General features: G+C 42.7%; 1 protein-coding gene across 1 annotated transcript in view; it reads right to left on the minus strand.

Annotated features, from left to right (window-relative positions):
- The window catches only part of FGD4 (FYVE, RhoGEF and PH domain containing 4), a 193,424-nt gene that overhangs the window by 19,435 nt on the left and 152,432 nt on the right, over window positions 1–21,557 (minus strand). Inside the window, 4 exon segments of the mRNA XM_090043331.1 lie at window positions 1,392–1,548; window positions 3,530–3,675; window positions 6,269–6,358; window positions 19,246–19,732. Of these exon segments, the coding sequence (XP_089899457.1) occupies window positions 1,392–1,548; window positions 3,530–3,675; window positions 6,269–6,358; window positions 19,246–19,732 (880 nt within the window).

A 21,557-nucleotide genomic window follows, 5' to 3' on the forward strand; every position in this document is an offset into this window, starting at 1 on the left:
ATCCCCCCAATTTGTCCACATCCTTTCTGTAGTGGGGGGCCCAAAAACTGAATACAGTACTCCAGATGTGGCCTCACCAGTGCTGAATAGAGAGCAATTATCATTTCCCTTGACCTACTGGCAACACACCTACTAATGGAGCCCAGTATGCCGTTAGCCTTCTTGGCAACAAAGGCACGCTGTTGGCTCATATTCAGCTTATTGTCCACTAACCCCCAGGTCCTTTTCTGCAGAGCTGCTGACCAGACACTCAGCCCCCAGCCTGTACTGATGCATGTTCTGTCCTAAGTGCAGGACTTCACACTTGTCCTTGTTCAGCCTCATGAGATTCCTTTTGGTCCAATCCTGCAATTTGTCTAGGTCTCTCTGAATCCTAGCCCTCCCCTCCAGCATATCTGCTACCCCCCCAGCCTGGGGGCAGGGGGTGGGATGGGGGAGTAACTGCCTCCACTGAGTGGGCAGTTAACTTCTGCTAACTTCCTGAAGGTGCACTCTATGTCATCTTCCAGGTCATTGATGAGGATATTAAATGAAAACAGCCCCAGGATTGACCCCTGGGACAATTAACCAGTCAAATGCATGATACCTGTAACTTGTAGAGGGGGCCATTATGATAGTACATACAAACAAGGCACAGTCATCTTAGAAATTGGACTGTAATAATACACACATGTATAAGAAATGCTATCTTTCAGCTATTTTAGAAACATTTCATATATTAGCACTAAAAGTAACACACAAAAATTGCTTGCTGAGGACCACTGTATTCTGCTAAAATTGTATTGCACTGTAGGATTTTTTTTTTCAGCTCTGTAAACTAGATAGGTTACCTGTGCTACATCTCAGCCAAAAAAAATTAAACCATCAATAGAGGGCAGTGGAGTGATGAAATTAGACCCTTGAAAAAAAATTCATTCCCATGGTTGTCAGCTTCACCTTTAGTTGCTCAACACTTGGGACTGAACATCTGCATCAAAACTGGATGTTCTAGAAAACTACATTCAGGCTAGCTAGGATGAAAGTTTGGGAATGTACAGGTTGGTTGGCTGTGATGTACAATTAAAACATAAAAATTAAACAACACATTTTTAGCTCAGAAAGAGGCAAAGAAATGTATCCTCTTAGGGTTTTGCATTTATGAGTTGCTCTAAATAATGTTTCACTGAAGAGAAAAAACATGTGGAAAGGGTGCATAAAAGGAAAACCCCTGACATTAAGTAGACAAAACAGAAGTCATGCCTTCTGCTAAAGGCCTTGGAAGAAAGTTTTAAAGAGGAAGTATAGTATCATATATTCAAAACATACATATATACTGTGTACACACACATGCACACACTACACATGTGCACACATGCTACTTGAGCTTTTCCATAATCCCCTCCCTGCATTACCTGAATGTCCTGAATAATGGATTTAAATAGAGGTGACCGTTCAGTCCACGTTTTCACTAATTCCATTGCATTATCAAAGTTCTTCACATACTCTCCATACATCTTGAGAAAAGGAGCCAACTTTTGCAGAATATCTCCTATTCTTGGAGTTAAAATCCTACAGACAAGAATACAAATATAACTTTACATTACATAGTCTGTCCAGTAGAAGAAAATTCCTGGTTTAAAACCTAAAAATAACAAGAGATCTGTACTACGTGGCATGAATTCTGAGATCCAAGTTACATATGGTGCCTATTTCAGCCATTCAAATCTGGCTCTACACAATGCCTGCACTGGCTGCTCCACAGCACATTGGAGATCCCTGAGTGGACAGAATAAACAGCTCAGACATTGGAACCAACATGGGCACGGGAAGAAAACCATGGGCCCACTGGTCCAATTTGGCCCATGGGCTGGCTCCAGGTCACTCATCCAGCCCACAGGGACAGATGAGTTTTACACCCCTAATTTAGAGAGTTCACTATTGCTAAACAAGAACTAGTGTGCAGCACATACACGTGCGCACACACGCGCACACACACACAGAGGTAAAACGAGAATTTATAAATATTCTTATTCCCCTATTTCCCTTTACTGAATAGCATTTCTCTGAGCTGCCCTTTCAAGAGAGATATCACACTTCTCAACTGAAATGAAGACTCACGAAGTCAATTACTTCAGATCTGTTGGAAAGTTTTAGGTTATGTCAGGGTGAATCATAGAATTGATGAGTCGGAAGGGACCTAGACAGATCATCTAGTCCGACCCCCATGCTGCCAGGGGTGGGCACAGATTGCACTTCCTCCCCCGCCATTCACACCCTCACGCTCTGTGGGAAGGGGGTGGCCATGGCGCTTTCTTACTCTCGGCTATCAGCTGAGGGTGGCGGCCCGGCAGCCAATCAGGAGAATGAGCTGGGGTGGGGAGATGCCATAATGTGCCATGTGGGGCCAGCAGCACCCGGCGTGCACCTCCCCCTACCCCACATAAGAGGCTAAGAGTGGGAACGTGCTGGAGGAGATGTTGCTGTACAGAGACGCATGCTTCATCTCCACCTGCCAGCGTGTACCCCCTACGACCTTTCTAAGTACCCCTACGTGTACCCTGAGACAGATAATTATTCTAGAGTAGCAGATCGCCAACTGCTGCCACAGCACTTTGCTGTGAGATGGCAGAGAGCAGGTAACAGCTTAAACAAACAGCTAGGGTATCTTAGGTAGTGAGCTGACCTCAACTGGAGCTGTGACACACTGCCTCTATGATGATATAATCTGCACCAATTCATGGGTTTCACTGGGACCTCAAACTGCAAACTCTCCTATTAACTAGCCTGTTTGCCTCAAACAGACATATAACAAACAGGGTTCTGAGAGTAGGGACAGGCACGTGCAAGTCCATGAGAAGCACAGGAGGCTTACCTATGCAAGGAACTCCCAAACAATCCCTGGCTGCACTACTGCTGCTGCCACAACATGCTCTGCTGAGGCGGCAGCAGCAGGGTTTCTGTGTGCTGGCTGCTGCTGCAAGAGCAATGCTGTGGAGCTGCTCTTGATGCCAAGGCATGCACTCACTCCATGGGGAGGGGTCGATTCTGGAGTACCTCCTAAGTTGGCACCCAGGTCTGGTGCGCCTCTCACCCACCCCTAGTTATGCTATGGTATAGCATAGTTATGCTATATCCTTAAATTACAACATTGCATACATGAGCTAGATTCTGCCTTACACGAGGCATTGCCTTACAAGAGGCATTGCAGTAACCTCTGAAAATATATTCATTTGCACCCATTCCTATATTCCAAGTGACAGATCCACCAGATAGCATGTAATCTTCTAAGGGTTATTTTATTCAGCAAAGGATTTCACGATGCAGGTAGGTTCATTGAAGCCAAGGGAACTACAACTCACATGCTGAACACTAGGGATAATTGCCAGTTCAGATGCCAATGAACAGGAGGGTAGCGGGTGTTTTTCCACCACAGAACCTGCAGGGATTGGAACTTGTTGGTGAGAAGGTGACTTCTTCAGGGTAGTCCCTGAACAATGTTGATATCTGTGAGTAATAAAGAAGTTAGTGATCACTTTAAGCCACCACTTACCATTCTTGCATTCTTTTCTCAAGCTCTGGAAGCAAGAATTTGCTGTGGAAGGCATTGATTGATGAAATGTTAGAGAAGATTTTATTAACCACTTCAGCAGGAAATGAACCCCGGTTAGCTTCTGCCAGGAGTTTGGAATAAAACCCCTGCGAAAGGAGAAAATCCCCAAAATTAACAGTACGACATGCATTCCTCTTCTCATTTAGTTCAGGGGATGATAACATTCTCAGGCAGTGAGTCAGACTGACCCAGTTCAGGTCAAAGGTGGGTTGGCAGATGGGAGGACAGGTGCTAGGACCCAGGCACCACAGCTAATTTTTGCCCTACCAGTGGCATGGGAAATGCGCCTGCCACTGCTCTTCTCCCTGTGCTCACAAGGGAAAGCACCTGCTACCACCACATTTCCCCACACCAGCACATGGCAAGTGACAGCTGTTGAAGCCCCCACCATGGAACGCTGCTAAAGCTTCATTTCCACGGGCTGGATCAAAAAGCTCCGTGGACCAGATCTGTCCTGCGGGCTGCAGGTTGCCAACCCCTCTTTTCATATACCGCACACTTTTCTCCTCCCCAAACCTCTCCCCCTTCCAGCTTTCAGGATAGTTGCACCTCCTTCACAGCCTCAAGCACCTTTGAAACTCCCCTTATCACCCTGTCTAGGAGCAAAAGAAGGAGAGGAGAATGGAGCAAGTCACTTCTAGAGCCGCTTAACCACCAGTGATGTTGCTACTTTGCTTTTCTTCAGTTTGGACTCTCAGCTTTCAATCTGACAGAGGAAGAGCTTGTCTGACCTTTCCCTGCCCTTCATCCTATTCATTTCCTGCTTTCCCCACCTTCATACTCTTACCTCACCACCTTAACACTTCTTTGCTGTCCAAAGAACAGTCTCACAAAACATTTAAAAAGTATAATGTTTTCCAGCCATATTGCTGACCACTTTGCTTGTATACTGCCTTCCTAAAATGCAGTATCTCTGGAGACCGTATTCATAGCTAGCATTTAGCAGAACACAGCTCCAGTGCTCATTAGACCCTTTGTTCTACTGCAACCACTTGTGTCAGTACAACATATAAGAGATGCCATCTCCTAGAAGCACTCAGAAGTTCAGTAGTTGTGGTTTGAACAAAGGATTTGCAGCCAGGAACTCTGGATAATCCCACTTTAAATGTTAAACCACTTAATTTTTTTAAGCCATAAACTTTAAGACTTGCCTGCATTGCTTTGGTTTTGTGCAGAGTATTAGTGAATATTGGTAAATATTTATCAATGCTTATATAAAATATTATATAATTTGGCATTTTTATACTTCAGTACATTTAGAACCAGAATACTCAGTCTTTCCTTTTTTCCTTTCCTCCCACAACACTGGTCACTTCAAGTGCTGTCAGCCAGCTAATTTGTCAGAATTTTGTTCCACTCTTTATTAGCCTGCAGAAATGCCCCTGAAAATTGGGGTAGTGAAAGTACTTCCATGTTGCCCAGAAGAGCCTAAAAGAAAATCAAACATTTTACCATAATGTTTTTACTTCTCTAAAACAAACGCTCTAATTTGCAGAATGGGTTCCTTTCTATACAATGTATTGAGGTAGGACAACTATATAAATTGCCTCTTATAAAACAGCACTGGAAGTCAAATGCAGTTTCAACAGCTAGCCGCTAGACTTTTCAATCATGCACTCTTATCAACAAGCCCCCATATTAACCCAGGAGAATGTAAAGATGCAGTGAAGATAAAGAACAGTGCCAATTGACCCAGCGATGCACAACACAAGCACCTGTCTGGGTAAGAAGCTTAAAAGAGAGAATTTGAGAGCTGCAGGTTATCTAAAATTTAAAGAAATGATAAATATAGTTTGAGGCAGTGAAAATACAAGGGCTCTTCTCTTCTGCCACAGCAAAATTAATTCCTATGTACTGGGAATTAGTTATAACCTGTGGTGAAGAAAAGAGAACACAGATTGGGTATCTAATATCAGCAAAGTCAAACCACCTAAAACAGTGCAGTGGTTTACATTGTTTGTAATCTCAGTACAGTTCTTAGGGCACAGGGAATTACAAACACAGTCCACTATAAATAGATGCACTTGATGGCAGTTTCAGCACAGACCAAGACATATATCAGCATAGAGGGAAGATTGCTCCTGGCCCTGCTGGTAGAGAAACCTACATTGCTGTTGCTCACCTGGTTCTACCTGGTTTATGTCCATAAGCGACTGATATCCTTGGCAAACAGTAGGGCTGCTTGCAGACATTAAAAAACACAAACAAACAAAAAACAGTGCTTTACTTTAAGCCTGATGGCTCCTGTGGCAAGCCTAGCTCATACCCAGAAAAGGCATCACATTATTTGGACCCGGCTCGCCCAATGTCTGTATAGACTGGGCATTTTAGTGGGCTTTTTGGCACTTTTATCTATAGGTGATTGAATCAGCTATTAGATAAAAGCATCAAAAAGCCCCACTGAAGTACCTGATCTATACAGACGCTGCAGAGCCAGGCCAAACTAACACAGTGCTTCTTCCAGGAAAGCTTGGTTTTTGTTTTTTTAATATCTGTGAGCAGCCTAAATTACCCTTGCAAAAGAAAACCTAAAACTAAGTAGCAATTATAAACAATTACGTAGGTGAAAGGATTAGTAAAAGCCAAAAAAATACAATCCCTCCATAGATTTATTATACACATAGGTATATGCACTGTAGTACAAATGAACTAAGAAATATTTCTTTAAAGCAAATTTACCTGGTCTAAGAGATCAAGTCGGCTGACATAGGCTCTTTCTGTATGCAAAAGCTCACTGGCAATTTTGTGAAGTTTCTGCTCATCTGTTTCCTGGAAAGAAAAAAAAAAAAAAAAAAATATATATATATATATATATATATATATATATATATATATATATATAAAAAAAAAGAAAGTCTCTTTGATGGTGCCAGGCCATTAATCATAAAAACTGTAAGATGAAAAGTAATTGTAAGATTATCTTATTTTCAAGAGGATAAATCTATTCCAGTTCCACGTTTTCTCTTCTCTCTTTTTTTTCTTTGGGTGTGCACACCCAAATTACACCAATGCAACACAAGACTCTTATTTTACCAGGAAGTAAAAAATTAGGAGCAGGATACAAGTAAAAAGAACAGTACAGAGCAACAAAGGTATACTGAGTACCAAAACACTCAAATTCCTGCCTAGTCATTTACCTGCTATCCTGATAATGAAACAACTAACACGTCAAAGCTAGATTAAACTAATCTATATAATTTGCCAGATGGATTCATCTATTTTCTTTCTGTTTCTACAATTGGCCAAACTGACTGTTCTTTGAATAAGTTAGTTTGTTATTCAAAATTACTGTACATAACATTTTATATTTAACTGCTTACAGATTCTGTTAGCTGCAATTAGTGGAGTTAGAATTAACCCTACCTATGCAGGAACTGGATTTTTCATTTTGTAGGAAATTTAACCAATTTCCAAGTTTTCTGTTAAACAGAAGTCTAAAAAAAATACAAGAGAAAGCCTTGAAGAATGCACTGCTTCTTTGGAAATTCTCACACATTTTCACAGTAGGTATCCTTTAAATGACACCCAGCTACAAAGATTTTCCTCAAAGGATGGTCTGGAGGTCATTTTTATGCAGCATCCATGAAGCTGTAGTATTATTACTGTAATTTTAATAGTGCCATCTTACCCTTTCACTGTAAATGAACTTTAGACCTGTGCTTTAGCACTAAAAGAAATTACACTGCTGCATCTAATGTAGCATCTAACAAAGAAAGCTGTTGCTTACAAAACCTTATGCTTTTCTGAACAAGCTAGCCATTAAGATGACACCCCCCCACCTTCTTCAGTGCTGCATGACAAGCCTTCTCAGTATGCACAGACTTCAAATAGGACAGTCTTACCACATCAATACTGTTGCCCATAAAACAGAATTCTTACTACGAATGTATTGTCAGCAGCACAGCAGAGCCCTAGAAGCAAACTCTTCATAAGCACATTTGATAAATTTACAGATAATCTTGTATCTGGAGTTACAAGGAAAGAACCTGTAATTTGTTAGTTTCTTTGCAAAAAAAATTATTTGAAAAAGCCAGTTTGTCCAAGCACTGTGGAAGAACTAATTCATGCATATTTTCAGGAGACCATTTTAGCGCACATGTTCATATATTACAGAATCTAATTAAGAGAAGACCAAAAAAAAACACTCAGTGAAAGGAATAGGTTTGTTAAAGGGGAGTATTACTGCAGCTTTGCCTGGAGGCCCCAAACATTGTAAGCAAATATTTAGGGGTGACCTTCAAACTAGCTCAGCTCCTATGGGCCCACCCTTTTCTATCTATATATTTTACCTTGCACATGCTGCACACTGTGCTTCATGTTCCTTGAGTGAAGCCCTTCTAGGAAACACTGCACAGACTATTTGTTTTTCCTCCTGTGTTTGGCTCCAATTATTGGCAGGAGAGAGAGAAGCACTGTGCAGAAAGGCTGGAAGTCAGGAACAGGGAGCTGTAGGATTAGTGCTGTGCATCCAGTACTACATGGATGAGTTCCAAACACACCGCAGGGAGGGGAAGCTAAAAGGAGGCTTGATCTCAGGTCAAAACTTCTGGGTTTAGCATGGACTGCAACTGTAAAGGAGGGTTCAAGCTTAGCAGTTTCCAGGGCAGATGGTTGGCAGGTATGAGCTTGAGGGCACCCTTGAAGTCAATCTTAACCAACAGTGCAGACCAATGGTTCTCACCCTTTTTAGACTTAAGGCACCCGTGGATAGGCTTATGGATAGAATGCCAGCTCTTAGTTTTCACCCTTTTGACCACAGGAAAAAAAAAGGGGGTTTTGTTATGAAAAATGAAAAAAAAACAGAACTGTAGATTTCTATTTGAAATCTCTGAGTTTATCTTGTGGATTGTGTTTGCAAAAATAACATTATGTGGCATTCCTACAAGTCTTCTACACAAAGCATTTTGAAACATCTTCCCATTGCACCCAGCTGTACTCTGACAGTTTCCACTAGGTCTGTGAGAGTCGGCAACGATCCAATCCAGCTTTGGATCCAGCCGTTTCGGATGGTCGTGATCCGATCCAGAGTTCCAGACCAGGTTTCCACTTTGATCCAGCTAAAGCGGCTCCGAAGCTTCGGAGCCGCATTGGAGATCTGGCCATAGGGTATAATGGGGAATCAATGAAATATCTATAACCTTGCTGTTTTTTGTTCTATTTGGATGGAATTTGCAGGGATGGTAGCCTCTGATAAGAGCGTGAAACCTGCCATGTTTCAAGAAGATTGGTGCAGGGGTTTGGGGGGAACTGTACCCCAAATTCTTAAAAGCAAAACCCCTGTCATGTCTGTGTGTTACAACACAGGGGGGTCAAAACTGCAGGGTTGGTGGCCCCTGGTGAGGCCATGAAGCTTTCCAAGTTTCAAGAAGATCAGTGTAGAGGTTTAGGGGGAACTGCACCTCAAGCTGCAGACAAGCAAAACTCGTGACATGGGTGACCCTGTGTGTGTTGAGGCGCAGCAGGATGAAAGCTGCAGGCCTGCTAGGCCACAAAGCCTGCCAGTTGTCAAGGAGATCGGTGCAGGGGGGTTTTTGGGGCCCTGGACCCCTAGCTGCTGACAGGCAAAACTCGTGCCATGGGTGTTTATGCAACTGTCTGCCTTGGGGCAGTTGATTATCTGTATTATTTCCTTTCCTTAGTCCTGGTTTTGCAGGTGTTAATTGATGGTAATTAACTGGCTACATTAGCTAGCAACTGTGTATTGAGCTGGTCCCTAAGTGAATCATAATTGATTGGTAACTGGTAACACAGCAGCTTAGCAGCCAGGCCTGCAGTAGTGTCTCCCACACCCCAAGACAGAGGCAGTCAGTCCCACAAGCACCTATGTCATGCGTTTTGCCTGTCAGCAGCTACAGGCGCAGGGCCCCAGAAGCCAGAAGCCTGCACCCATCTGCTCAGCAGCTGGCAGGCTTCATAGCCGCAGCAGGGGCTACCATCCCTGCAGCTTTCACCCTGCTGCGCCTTAACACACACCGTGTCACCCAAGTCGCAAGTTTTGCTTGTTCATAGCTTGGAGGTGCAGTTCCCCCCAAACCCCTGCACCGATTTCTTGAAACTTGACAGGCTTCATGGCCTCACCAGGGGCCACCATCCCTGCAGTTGTAACACATACATGTGACATGAGTTTTGCTTTGAAGAACTTGGGGTGCAGTTCCCCCCAAACCCCAGCACCAATCTTCTTGAAACTTGGCAGGCTTCAGTCTCTCTGCAGAGTCTACCATCCCTGCAAATTCCATCCAAATAAGACAAAAAAACAACAAAGTTATAGATATTTTATTGATTCCCTATTATGGGGAAGGGTTAGTGAGGATCTAGTCAGGAAACTTCTGAAAGGACTGGACATATTTAAATCAGCTGGTCCTGATGATCTCCACCCCAGAGTGCTGAGGGAATTAGCTGAGGTCAGTGCGGGACCCTTGGCACACCTTTGCAAGCACTCGCAGTGCTCTGGTGTGGTGCCAGAGGACTGGAAGAGGGCCAACGTAGTTCCCATCTTCAAAAAAGGGAGGAAGGAGAACCCAGGAAACTATAGGCCAGTTAGTCTTACTTCAATCTGAATTGAGTAAGCTGGGTAAGCTTTTTAAGAGAATTATTCTGGCGCATGTCTACAAGGGTCCAGTGGGGGAGGTTATGCTTAGGGGCAACTAACATGGGTTCATTAGAGGCAGGTCCTGTCAAACCAACCTGGTGGCCTTCTACAACCAGGGCACCAAATCCTTAGATGCAGGGTAGCAGTGGACGTAGTCTTGCAGGACTTTAGGAAGGCCTTCGACACTGTCTCTCACCCCATTCTCATTAAAAAACTGGGGGACTGTGGTGTCGACACCCACGCAGTCAAATGGGTCGCCAGCTGGCTGGAGGGCTGCACCCAGAGAGTGGTGGTGGACTAGTCATTTTCGACCTGGAAGGATGTGGGCAGTGGGGTCCCCCAGGGCTCGGTCCTCAGGCCCGCACTGTTCAACATCTTCATCAGTGACTTGGATCAGGGGGTAAAAAGCACCCTGTTCAAATTTGCTGATGACACTAAGATGTGGGGGGATGTGGGCATGCTAGAAGGAAGGAATAGGCTACAATCGGACCTAGACAGGTTACACTGGTGGGCAGATGAGAACAGGATGGGTTTCAACACTGACAAGTGCAAGGTGATGCACCTGGAGAGGAAGAACCAGCACCATACCTACAGGCTGGGGAACTCCCTTCTCATCAGTGCAGAGGCAGAAAAGGATCTTGGAGTCATCACTGATGCCAAGATGAACATGGTCTGGCAGTGTGGGGATGCAGTCAGGAAGGCCAACCTCACCTTATCATAAATCCACAGATGCACCTATATGTATGTTTTTACCCCATGATAAACAAACTAAATTAGTGGCAGCAGTAGTTTATCCCTCAATGAAACAGGGATAAACTACTGGGCTAAACTTAAGGTAAGAGTGTGCACAAGGGCAATTACCACAAGGCAACTGCCCCTTACCATCATTTAGCTTGCATTTAGTTGTTCATGTGCCTTGGACCCAAGAGTGTCCATGTGGAGACCACTTTCAGTATAATTGTAAAGATATCACTGTACCACTGATGTTTCCCATGTAAACAAACCCATAACTTCCCGGCACACCATATCATTTTCCCCATTTCCTGTACTACAACCCAGATTCCAACCCTCAAGTCTACCGCCAACATCCCATCTTAGCTCCCCTTTGCTTTTGTGCTCCTGTTCTGAGGACAATGGCAGAGAAAGTGTGGTGGGGTCTTTACAGGCAGCAGCGGTGTAAAACTGGTTTGCATTCTGGCAACCCACTGTTTCCGTATCAGGGCACATATTAGCCTAGGCATGAAAACAGGACTTGAAAGTCACTCTTGGGCCAATAAATCCAATCACCTACATTGACATGTGATAATTTACCCAAGTAATCACCAAAATCACCAGTTCAAACCCTCAGAAACAACTGCAAAGCACATCCTCAGAAACATCAACAACACCCTACAATATTCCATGGGTAAAAGCAGGAGAGGTAAGAGCACTGGCAATGAATGCCCTGCCACTGTGGTGATGACCATGTCACCCAGTACAAAGAAAAAGCAAAAGCCCCACACTCTGTGCCCATCTGAATTCCTCCCTGAGCCCAAATTTGGTGAGCAAAATAATCCTATGCAGAAGAACAAGATCCTCTAGCCGAAGGTTCTGGGTTCAAATCCATCAGGAACATAAACACGTCTGAGTCAAAACTCCCCAACCTGTAACTCCATATATATCACACGCTGATTATTGAGCCAAAACTTCCTGCCTTACCATTTTATCCTTTTCATAAACAAATCCCATTCAAAATAGAAGTGATTGAAGTTCTTTGCCTGCTGCTTTACTTACAAGATCATTCCAAGGCTTTCTAATCTTCAAATGTTCAGTGTATAGCTGAAGGACTCCCCACAGCATTAAGCAGTAGCACAATGAGAATCTGTTCAGATGCCATTGTATTAGCTTACATCAACTGTGTTCACCAGATCCTAACATGCCCTTCATCCCAGCCCCAATTCAATGCCCCTACAGCCCAAGACTAATTTTCCCATCTCTTCTTGCCAATGGTACCTTACCATTGGAGCTGGGTGTAAGAGCAGTAAAGCTAGGAATTCAGACTGGACAATGTAAAAGAAGGGAAGCAGCATTTCTGAAGGTCATGAATAAGCAGTAGTAGCAGGAGTCAATATTATTGGGGGGATGTGGGGCTGGCATGTGCTGGAGGTGGAAGAACATGCAGCGGGGCAGCTTAGCACTGTAGGACAAAAGCACCCTGGTGCTGCCGTTGCCGGCTGCTGCAAAATTAGTTTGGGAGACTAAGCCCCATTAGGCCCAGCCTTCTCCTGCCTATGTGAATAAGAGGAAATAACTCTTAGGACTTATTTTCAAGAAGTCAACCCTAATTGATGAGTTGTGAAAATGAATCAGATATGTTTGGAGTTTCTAGCTACTGGGGAAAAATGCCAGCATATTAAAATTTGATGACCAAATTCAACCATTAAAAAGGTGAAAGGGGATTTTAGTTATGCTTTACATTTACAGTTCAATGCAACGGAGCTATAACAATGCCTCCATGGGGGGGGGGGGGGGTGTGTGTGGTGTGTGTGTGTGTGTGTGTGTGTGTGTGTGTGTGTGTGTGTGTGTGTGTGTGTGTGTGTGTGTGTGTGTGTGTGTGTGTGTGTGTGTTATCTTTTTTCAGCTGGCAAAATAGTTTAAAATGCATTAGAGGCAAGAGAAACAAACATTTCGGGAAAATGACTGGTTTCATGCTCCATGGAAGTTTGTTTGTTTTTTTATAGGATAAGGAAAGCATATTGCATTAAAAACTGCTCATCCTCTCTCAGTTTTGATCAATATTTGGCAAACAGCAAAGATTTGTAATTACATTCCTTTCAGTTGAATGCAAAAAAGCTTGAAATCTTATGCAACAAAAGTGAAACCAAACCAAGATACCAAGAACGATAATGTAACACCGGCCATTTGGCATCTTTTTAAGCAGGATTTTACATTCATTGTAATATGGAGTTCTACCTAAGCTTATGGTCTGACATAGCCGCAGGAAGTCGACTATAACGTGTGATATTAGAAATAACACAGAAAGGAGTAAATAGCATATGGTATATATAAAATGTTGATACTGAAGCTGTAGAATTCCAAATGTTGAACAATTCCACCTTGTGTTCCATGGGCAAGCATGGAGCAACACTTACCAGAGTGCCCAAATCATATTTAGAAAAATAACTATTTTAGAATATTTTGGAAAATGTTAGAGTTTAGCTCCTAGTTCAGGTAAATTTTGGAAGTTTTACCCATTTTCTTTTTCCACATAAGCCAAGAAAGCAGAATTACAGAACAGTGCTAACAACTAAGGCCAAGCCAAACTCTTAGCTCCACGTGTCTAGTACATCATTTCTCAACCTGTAGGTCATGACCCAAAAGTGGGTCACAAGAACATATGAAAGGGTCAAGAAAAACTTTTAAAAATGGATCAAGAAACTTTAAGAATAGATTTTCTCCCTCAAAGGAGAAAAACATGGGAAACCATGTCTTTTCCCTTGCAGGCCGGCAGAGTTCCAGCCTGCAAAGAGCTGCTTGGGATTGCTTGGGCCCCACCCTGCACACATCTCTACTGTCCCCACTCTCTGCAATGACCAGCAGGCTGGGAGATGTGCTTTAGCATGCCCCAGCTATTGGTATGAGTCGCTGGCTGCTTTTCCTGTCCAAAGAAGTGAACATCAGTTCACTTGCTTATCAGTTCAATCTATGCTGTTTAGAGGAACCTCCAAGGATTTCATTGATTCAAACTTGGGCTTTTTGACTGTCTGTACTTAGCCTAAATTTTTTTAAAAGGTACTACTGGGCACATCTACACAAGATGCTAACGGTGCAGTAGACTAATTCTACTGCGCATTAGTGTGGCATGAAAAAAACAAGCTAATGCACTAATGTGCAGTAGAATAAGTCTACTGCACATTAGTGTCACTTAAAAGCGTGCCCTGGCACTAATATGCAGTAGTGCTGATTATGACACATTTAGTTTAGCACCTATTATTACAGGTACTAAACTAAATGCATTGTAATTACAGTGCATTAACGTAGGCGTAGACATGCCTATTGTCAGACACTTACCATAACTAATTAGTTCTCACAGCAGCAATCAGGAATGGGTAACTTTTTGATTTCAGACATTTAACAAGTCACTGTTCAAAGTCATTAAGCACCCTAACCAAAACACAACTTTGGCAAAAGCTATGTAACAAACACAACTGCAAATTCTTAGCTTATATATGGAGCCTAAAAATAAATATTTTATATGGTTCTAGGTACATATTTCTTAATACAAATTTAGTGTTATTCAATTTTAGGATCATTTCACTGTTAAACTATTTCCTTTATCTTCTTCGTGTGCATTTAAAAGGTTCTTGAAATCAGAAATTATGCTGAAGCATGAAAACATCCGCTCTTCCATATTCATAACATATACAGACTTTAGGTATTTTTTCATGACCTTGGAGATTTACAAATTGGGTATATTTCAATCAAATGTTCTGGGTACCCTACATTCCAGTTGATCTAAGTCAGTCTTAGCACAGTAAACTAAGACTAGTCTAGTACTGACAAAGCATTCCCAACAGCGCCTAAAAACTATGATGGAAACGAAGTATGATCCTTTCCTTTTCAGAAACAGTTCTTCCATCAAGGAGCTTAGAGTCTAATATAAATAGCAAAATAGATGGAGAGAAAAATACTAAAATTTATGATTATTATACTGTTCTTACTGCCAAACTCCAAAATATGAATTTCATCCAAGAGAGACCATCATGAAATTGGCTAAAATATAGGTGTACCCCCCCCCTCCACAACAAACACACATTTAGGGTTCTTTTACACTTCTTTTTTAAAGACTTTTAGATAATTTTTGCTTCAGGATCACAAGCTTTTTGTGCAAGCAAATGTACTTTTTGTGAAAACTTTTGTTTTCATTGAAGTCACTTGATTCCAGCAGCTGGGACTCTTAAGGAAAAACATCAAATAGTGGAAGATTAGTGATAAATATCCTAGGAGCTGGGCACACTATCACATAGCTTGTTTTACTCTTGCCATCTCTGATAGGCCATTGTGTTACAACATCCTTGTGCAATTTCCTGTATACCACCCGTTTCTGAGGAATATAGAAACCATGGAGACCAGATACAATAAGCAAAGACTATGTTACTACATTTCTGGGTGCTGAAAAGAAGACATTGTGAATATTCTTCCTTTAGAGAAATATAGCAGTGGTCTGACACTGCTGATGCTCAGAGGGAAGATAAGCTGCAGAAGCAGGGTCTTGGAAGTAAAGATGAGCTGCTTTCTCTATTTCTCAAATAGGACAAAGGGTATGTCCTTTCAGGCAGAAAGTTCATTTCATGAGAAACTCTCCTTTCCACCTTGAGAAACGTAAAACATAAAATCCTTACGTTAATATCCACAATGCCTGTGAATTCTCCAGATACTTAAGTAAAGGCAATGCTGAAAGCTATAATAAAAGAACACTGTCAGGTAAACGTTCTAGTAAAAGATATACAACTGAAATTCAGGCCACACTACCAACCCACATCAGGTCCTTGGAGAGCATCAGTCAGCAGTGTAAGACTAATCTTGGGGGACAATGTTCATGGCACAGAACAGGGCTGTCCAGCTGGTGACCCACAGACTATATATGGCCCATGAAGGGTCATTTGTGGCTCTCCAGGCTCTTACCCAGCTCCCTGTATCTGGTGCAGCTGGAGTCTCCAGGTTCTCCCTTCCTCCTATGGCTTCCACTTCATGCTCCTGCCGTATGGGGTAGCATGGCACAGCCTGTGGTGCCTGCACACATGGTGCAGCAGGGGGGCAACCACAATGCAGTGGGGGAATGCCTGTGGGTTACAATGATGCGTCCTACAGGGTGTGCAGATCCTGGCTTCTTAGAAGTTGGATAGCAACATCATAGGGCATCCAACAACAAAACACAGTTTAGAGCCAAGTCATCATACATGGAAACTATGAGCCATAAAGCCTTCACTGGCTCAGGCACACTTATTGAGCTGACTAATAACAGGCCTCCAAAAGAGTTGCTGTTTGAGCAACAGAATGAAGGTACAGATCCTGTTGACAGAGCACAGCCAAGGTGGAAAGACTAACTTGAGGAAAGGCCATACACTTGAAAGCTGTCAGGCACCAGCACTGAATTATAGCATCTGCCATGCAGTGTTTGGACAAAAAGAGCAGGCAACTGAGAGCTTCTTGAGGCAGCAGCTAAAAAGACTAAGACATTGATGCTGCAGTGTCCTCACTATCATGACAAGGACTACATCAGTGAGTTTTAAAAGGCAATAATCTATAGCCTTACTTTCCATCTAGACCACCTTTAAAAAGTTTGATACATTTGTTTTCTTTTCCTTAGTTAATTCTAACATAAACTTTCTGCCAAAATATTCTCCAATACATTCATTGAATTGTGCAAGAACACCTTGAGCAGTCACCAGATTTTAGAAAAACAAAATCCCATGACAGTTGCTGTTGCCTTGGCAAGCATGACAATTTTCTGAAGCCCTTTAAAATGGTTTTTGCTATGCAATACTTCAAGTTCACAATTTTCATGTTGTGTAATTATTTTGAGACTCAGCAAGACCCATGCAGGCTTGATTTGGCAACAACAATCAAAACAATTCTTTGTTGAGTTTTGCCCTCATTTTTTCTATAATCCTTCATAACCTGCAGTTTCATAACACTTCAAGGCATAGACACACAAGCAAATTACTGTAAGGTAAACTGGTGTGTGAACTTATTGCGAGACAAGAGCATGCATATGGGCGGTTACCATGATAGCTGACATACTAAATTCACACCGTGCCGCACCCTGCAGTAATTTGTTTCCATGCCAATATCCTACTGCCATCCTTCTAGAAACCTACAGCAATACTGTTTATAGTCCATTCAAATATGATACCTTTGCTGTTCAGTCAGGAGAGGCCAGATAACATCTGTTGGTCATTCAAGAGGCCAAGGACAGACTTAGATGCGATTGCTCACTTTAACTTTTCCTCCTGTCATTTGCCCAGTTCTTTCCTGTATTTTATGTCCTAACAGCTTCCCATTTCTGCCTTTTCCTGTAAGTACTGCCAGCACCTGTTGCATAATTTGGATTTCCATCTTGCACTACCCAAGGGGTATCCAGTGTGCTGTAATCACCTAACCAGCCACACAGAGGGAAACAAGCTTTGCAGAACAAGAGGCAAAGATAATAATGGAAGGCGTGGTAGGGCAAAGGTGCCTTGCATTCCCATCAGATGTATCCACAGATGGTATCATTATGTTCCTCATCAGTTAAAAATAACTTCCCAGTCACAGGTTAAGATATTTTACAATGCATATGTGAACATTTTTGAGACTTCTCTTCCCCAAGCAAAACTTATTCTCAAAATGCATTTAGTACAACTACCTACTTTGGATTATATGCCCAATAATATGCTGGGTCTTCAAGGTTGATAAGTCAAAACAAAAACAAATTATGAAAACTTTACGGTTCAAAAACAGAGACAAGTGGTGTAGACTGGCAGACCTATACAGAAATGTAGTGCAAAATCATGAAAGCCTCCAACCTTAAGTTCATAAAATGCAAAACACTGCAAACTGATAACGTGTGTATGTCCAGTCATTTGTATACTACTGTCCCTTACAGAATGGCTGCAGCAGTACTTAATTGTTACAGGCCTTATATTACTATGTTCTCATGTAGCTCAACTTCCAAGTTTTACTCTTACAGTTACCAGAGGTTTCAAGAGATCCCACTGTGCAAAGTAGCACAACCTCAGACTCACCTGGCCATGGATATAAAGAGCAGGGTTGGATGCGTTTCCATTATTTGTGAACAAGGCTTTTTTTTTTTTTACAACTGAATTTTCTAAAACAAATATCCTATTTGCCTATACATATCAGCTTAATTTTTTAAAAAGTGTGCTCGGTGGGAAACATCCAACTCATCCCGGTATAGTTCTGCTATCTTCTCCAACAATAAATTGAGCCCTGTATTCCTTATGCCTAACTAGGGGATCCTAATACCTTGCCATTGCCTTTCCAGTCCTGTCCTGAGAGCTATGCTTAGACTAAGTTCCAACTGTTTTACCTCCAGGTCTTCCAGATGTTGCAGTTTTATACTGCACTCTATCATGCATTAGCAGGGTACATCACAAACAGGTCTAAGGAAATGATATTTCCCCTCTATGTGGCATTGGCAGGCCTGTGCTCCAGCTGCAGCCACAGTTTTGGGCACTGCACTTCAAGAAGGATGTGGAATACTTTGAGAAGGTCCAGAGGAGGGCTACTCATATGGTTAGGGGCCTGCAGGTAAGGCCCGATGAGGAGAGAGTGACAGATCTGGATCTCTTCAGCCTCCACAAGAGAAGACTGAGATGTGATCTTATGGCCATCTAAAATTTCATCGGGGGGAGCAGGGAGCAACAAGGAATAGGAGATACTCTGTTTACCAGGGCACCCTTTGGGGTAACTAGAAACAACAGCCAAACTGACAAAGAGCAGATACAGACTGGACATCAGAAGAAATTCTTCATGGTAAGGGTTACCAGAATCTGGAATGGGCTCCCAAGGAAGGTGGTGCTCTCCCCTACCTTGGAGGTCTTTAAGAGGAGAGTGGCGAAGCACCTGGCTGGGGTCATCTGACCCCAGCGCTCTTTCCTGACAAAGGCAGGGCATCAGACTCAATGATCTACTGAGGTCCCTTCTGACCCCAAAAATCTATGTTAACATCACTATGGTACATGTTTGGGATTAGATTTGGGTGTACTGTCACAGCCTAAAAGTATCAATTTAGTGGTGTCTTGAAGCCTCCAATGTTTATTTTCACTTCTGAGAACAGCAGAGGATTGAGTTGCCACTGATTATTCAATAAGTTTTTCACTTCTGTACCTACGCTTTAATGCTAATTCCTGCTGAAAGTTTAATAAGTCTTTTATGTATTTGCAAAGCTGGTAAAAAAAAAAATCAAATTTAGAAACAACACAAAACCAAATTTCCCTTTTTTTCCCCAAACACACAAAACAGCTAATGAAAACATCTGGTATAGCAATATGCCATAAACAAACGATTTAATGTATTATTTTACCTTTGCTTCTACAAGCTGGTCTTGCTTGTCAAGTTCATCATTCTGTTTTTCCTCTACATCAATATTTGTTTCTACAGTTTCTTTTTCAGATGGTAGCAATATACCACTGCTTGGAGTCCTGCAGCAGCTATTAAGAATTTGTCCTTCACAGGCAGTTGTAGTTGACAATGAGTCTATGGTAGTGCTTTCTCTTTCCCCATTTAGTAAGCTACTGTTGACTAAAGGGTCTGAAATTTGAGCTGATGTATTGGTGCTATGATCAGGTAACTTATTGTCCTCACACTCCATCAGGTTTTGTGCTACTACTCCATTGGCTGTGTGTTTCTGTACAACCTGAGTTTGATCCATATTATTTCTTCCCTGCTTTTGTAGTGGGTGTTGGGAAAGGAGTTTTGGCTGAGGTGATGGCGTTGACCCATATCTTCCTTGAGATTTAGCAGTGTTGAGGACAGAGGATTCTTTCTTCAAATCACTATGACTTGAGGGGCTTTAAAAAAAAAAAAAAAAAAAGGTTGAACATAGCATTACAAAATTGTTTGAATTTTAGGAGCAGGGCTTATATTGCATAACTTTAACTTCCTGAATTATATATTTCTCTTTGTCAATACTAGAAACATTATAGAACCCATGAGTCATAATACTATATTTCTTTCAGCATTTCACACAAATACACTTTAAAACCTTAACATCGCCACACTCATATTCCCTAGAGGCCTATCAGCCCCAGCATACTTATTTAGTGCTGTTGTTTTACAGCCTTGTCACATCCCCTCTACAGCTTATTTTTTCTTTGCTCTTCAGCTCAGCTGCAAACATATTGCACCTCCTGTTTGTATCTATTATTGCTCTTATTCTTATTTTTCTAGTTTGGGTTATTGTTAGGATATGAAACACTCTATAAAATAAACTTCTATTGCATTAGTGTAAAATTACCTTGACCAAAGAGCAACACTTGTGTGTTTCCATTTTATTTGTACATAAATTTCAAATTCCACATAATTTGTTTCTTAGAACCATGCTACTAGATCTATTCTGAACAAAGTGATAAATGAGTCAAGTCCCTTTTCTTGCAGTACCTGGATGCTCCTACATTAGGATGCCTTTTTAATTTGGAAGGCTTAGCTCTGCCCTGGGGTGTGTACACGTTATCCCTAAATTAGGAGAGTGGTGTTGTGGGGTGATGTGCAGCACATGATAGATCAATGCATATAGGAAGTATTTATTTGAATATTGATGCTTCTGAAGTATCAGAAGGCAATGTCCAATGCTCACAGTTCTCAGGCTTCAGGAACTGTAACTCCAGATTAGGTCCAGTATTCTTCTGAAAGAGTCACCCCCGATATGATACTTGTGGCCACAATCTGATTTTAACAACTAGGGTTAGTCTTTTTTGGTACACCCCCTCTTTTGGGGCCTTATCACATAGGACACTTAGCATGAGTTTTATGGTGTGTACTCAAATCCAAGATGAAATCCCCCCTCAAAGTCAGCATGAGGGGTGGGGAGCCTAGTTTTAGATTAGAGTACCAGCCCAAGGCAGGTGGCAACTCTAGTTTCAACCCGGTGCTTGGAGCTGGAGCTGGAGCTGAGCTGCCACCTGCCCTGGGCTGTAATGGCTTGTATAGCGGGGAGGAGGCATGTAGCCAAGGGGAGCGCATGGGAGACTAGGGCGAGGGGAAGGAGAACCTGCAACCTGCCCCCTCTACCCCCTGTTCCATTTGCTTGTGCCTGCCACCCCCACCCTCTGCTCCCCTCTCCCCAGCTGTCCCCCACCCACCTACCTTACCTTCTGCTCTGGTGCTGGTCCCTCCAGGCCCAACTCTGCCTAGCCAGGAGTTGCTGCTGCTTCTCCCTGGCTGGCCTGGACTGAGGTCATGCTGCTGCTGAATAAGCTGCAGCAGAACACAAGTGGAGGGGCAACAGTGAATGGAGGGCAGGCATGGGCACAGGTGTGGTGTTGAGAGTTGGAGGGAGAGGGCAAGCTGCATGAAGGAGCAGCAGATGAGGAAAGCAGGGGCTGAGCTAGGCTGGGGCTGCGCTGCTACCGACTGCCCTGAGGAGCGCAGCTGCAACAGAAGGTAAGGGAAGGTGGGCAGGAAGTAGAGGAGGGGGCAAGCGGCAGAAGATAGGCAATGGGGCAGACACAGGCATGGAGGGGCACGGGAGCAAGAAACAGGGGTCTTCCCCCTCACCCTTGTCATAACAGCAGAGGGGGGACAAATTTAAGATACCCTTCAACTAATTAGATTTTCTACATGGAAAATTTTAACAAATATACAATTTTCCACAGGGGCAACGTGTAGGGGGTGCAC

This window comes from Crocodylus siamensis, chromosome 4 (assembly GCF_052110815.1).
Source record: "Crocodylus siamensis isolate JL-2025a chromosome 4, ASM5211081v1, whole genome shotgun sequence".
NCBI lineage: Eukaryota > Metazoa > Chordata > Crocodylia > Crocodylidae > Crocodylus > Crocodylus siamensis.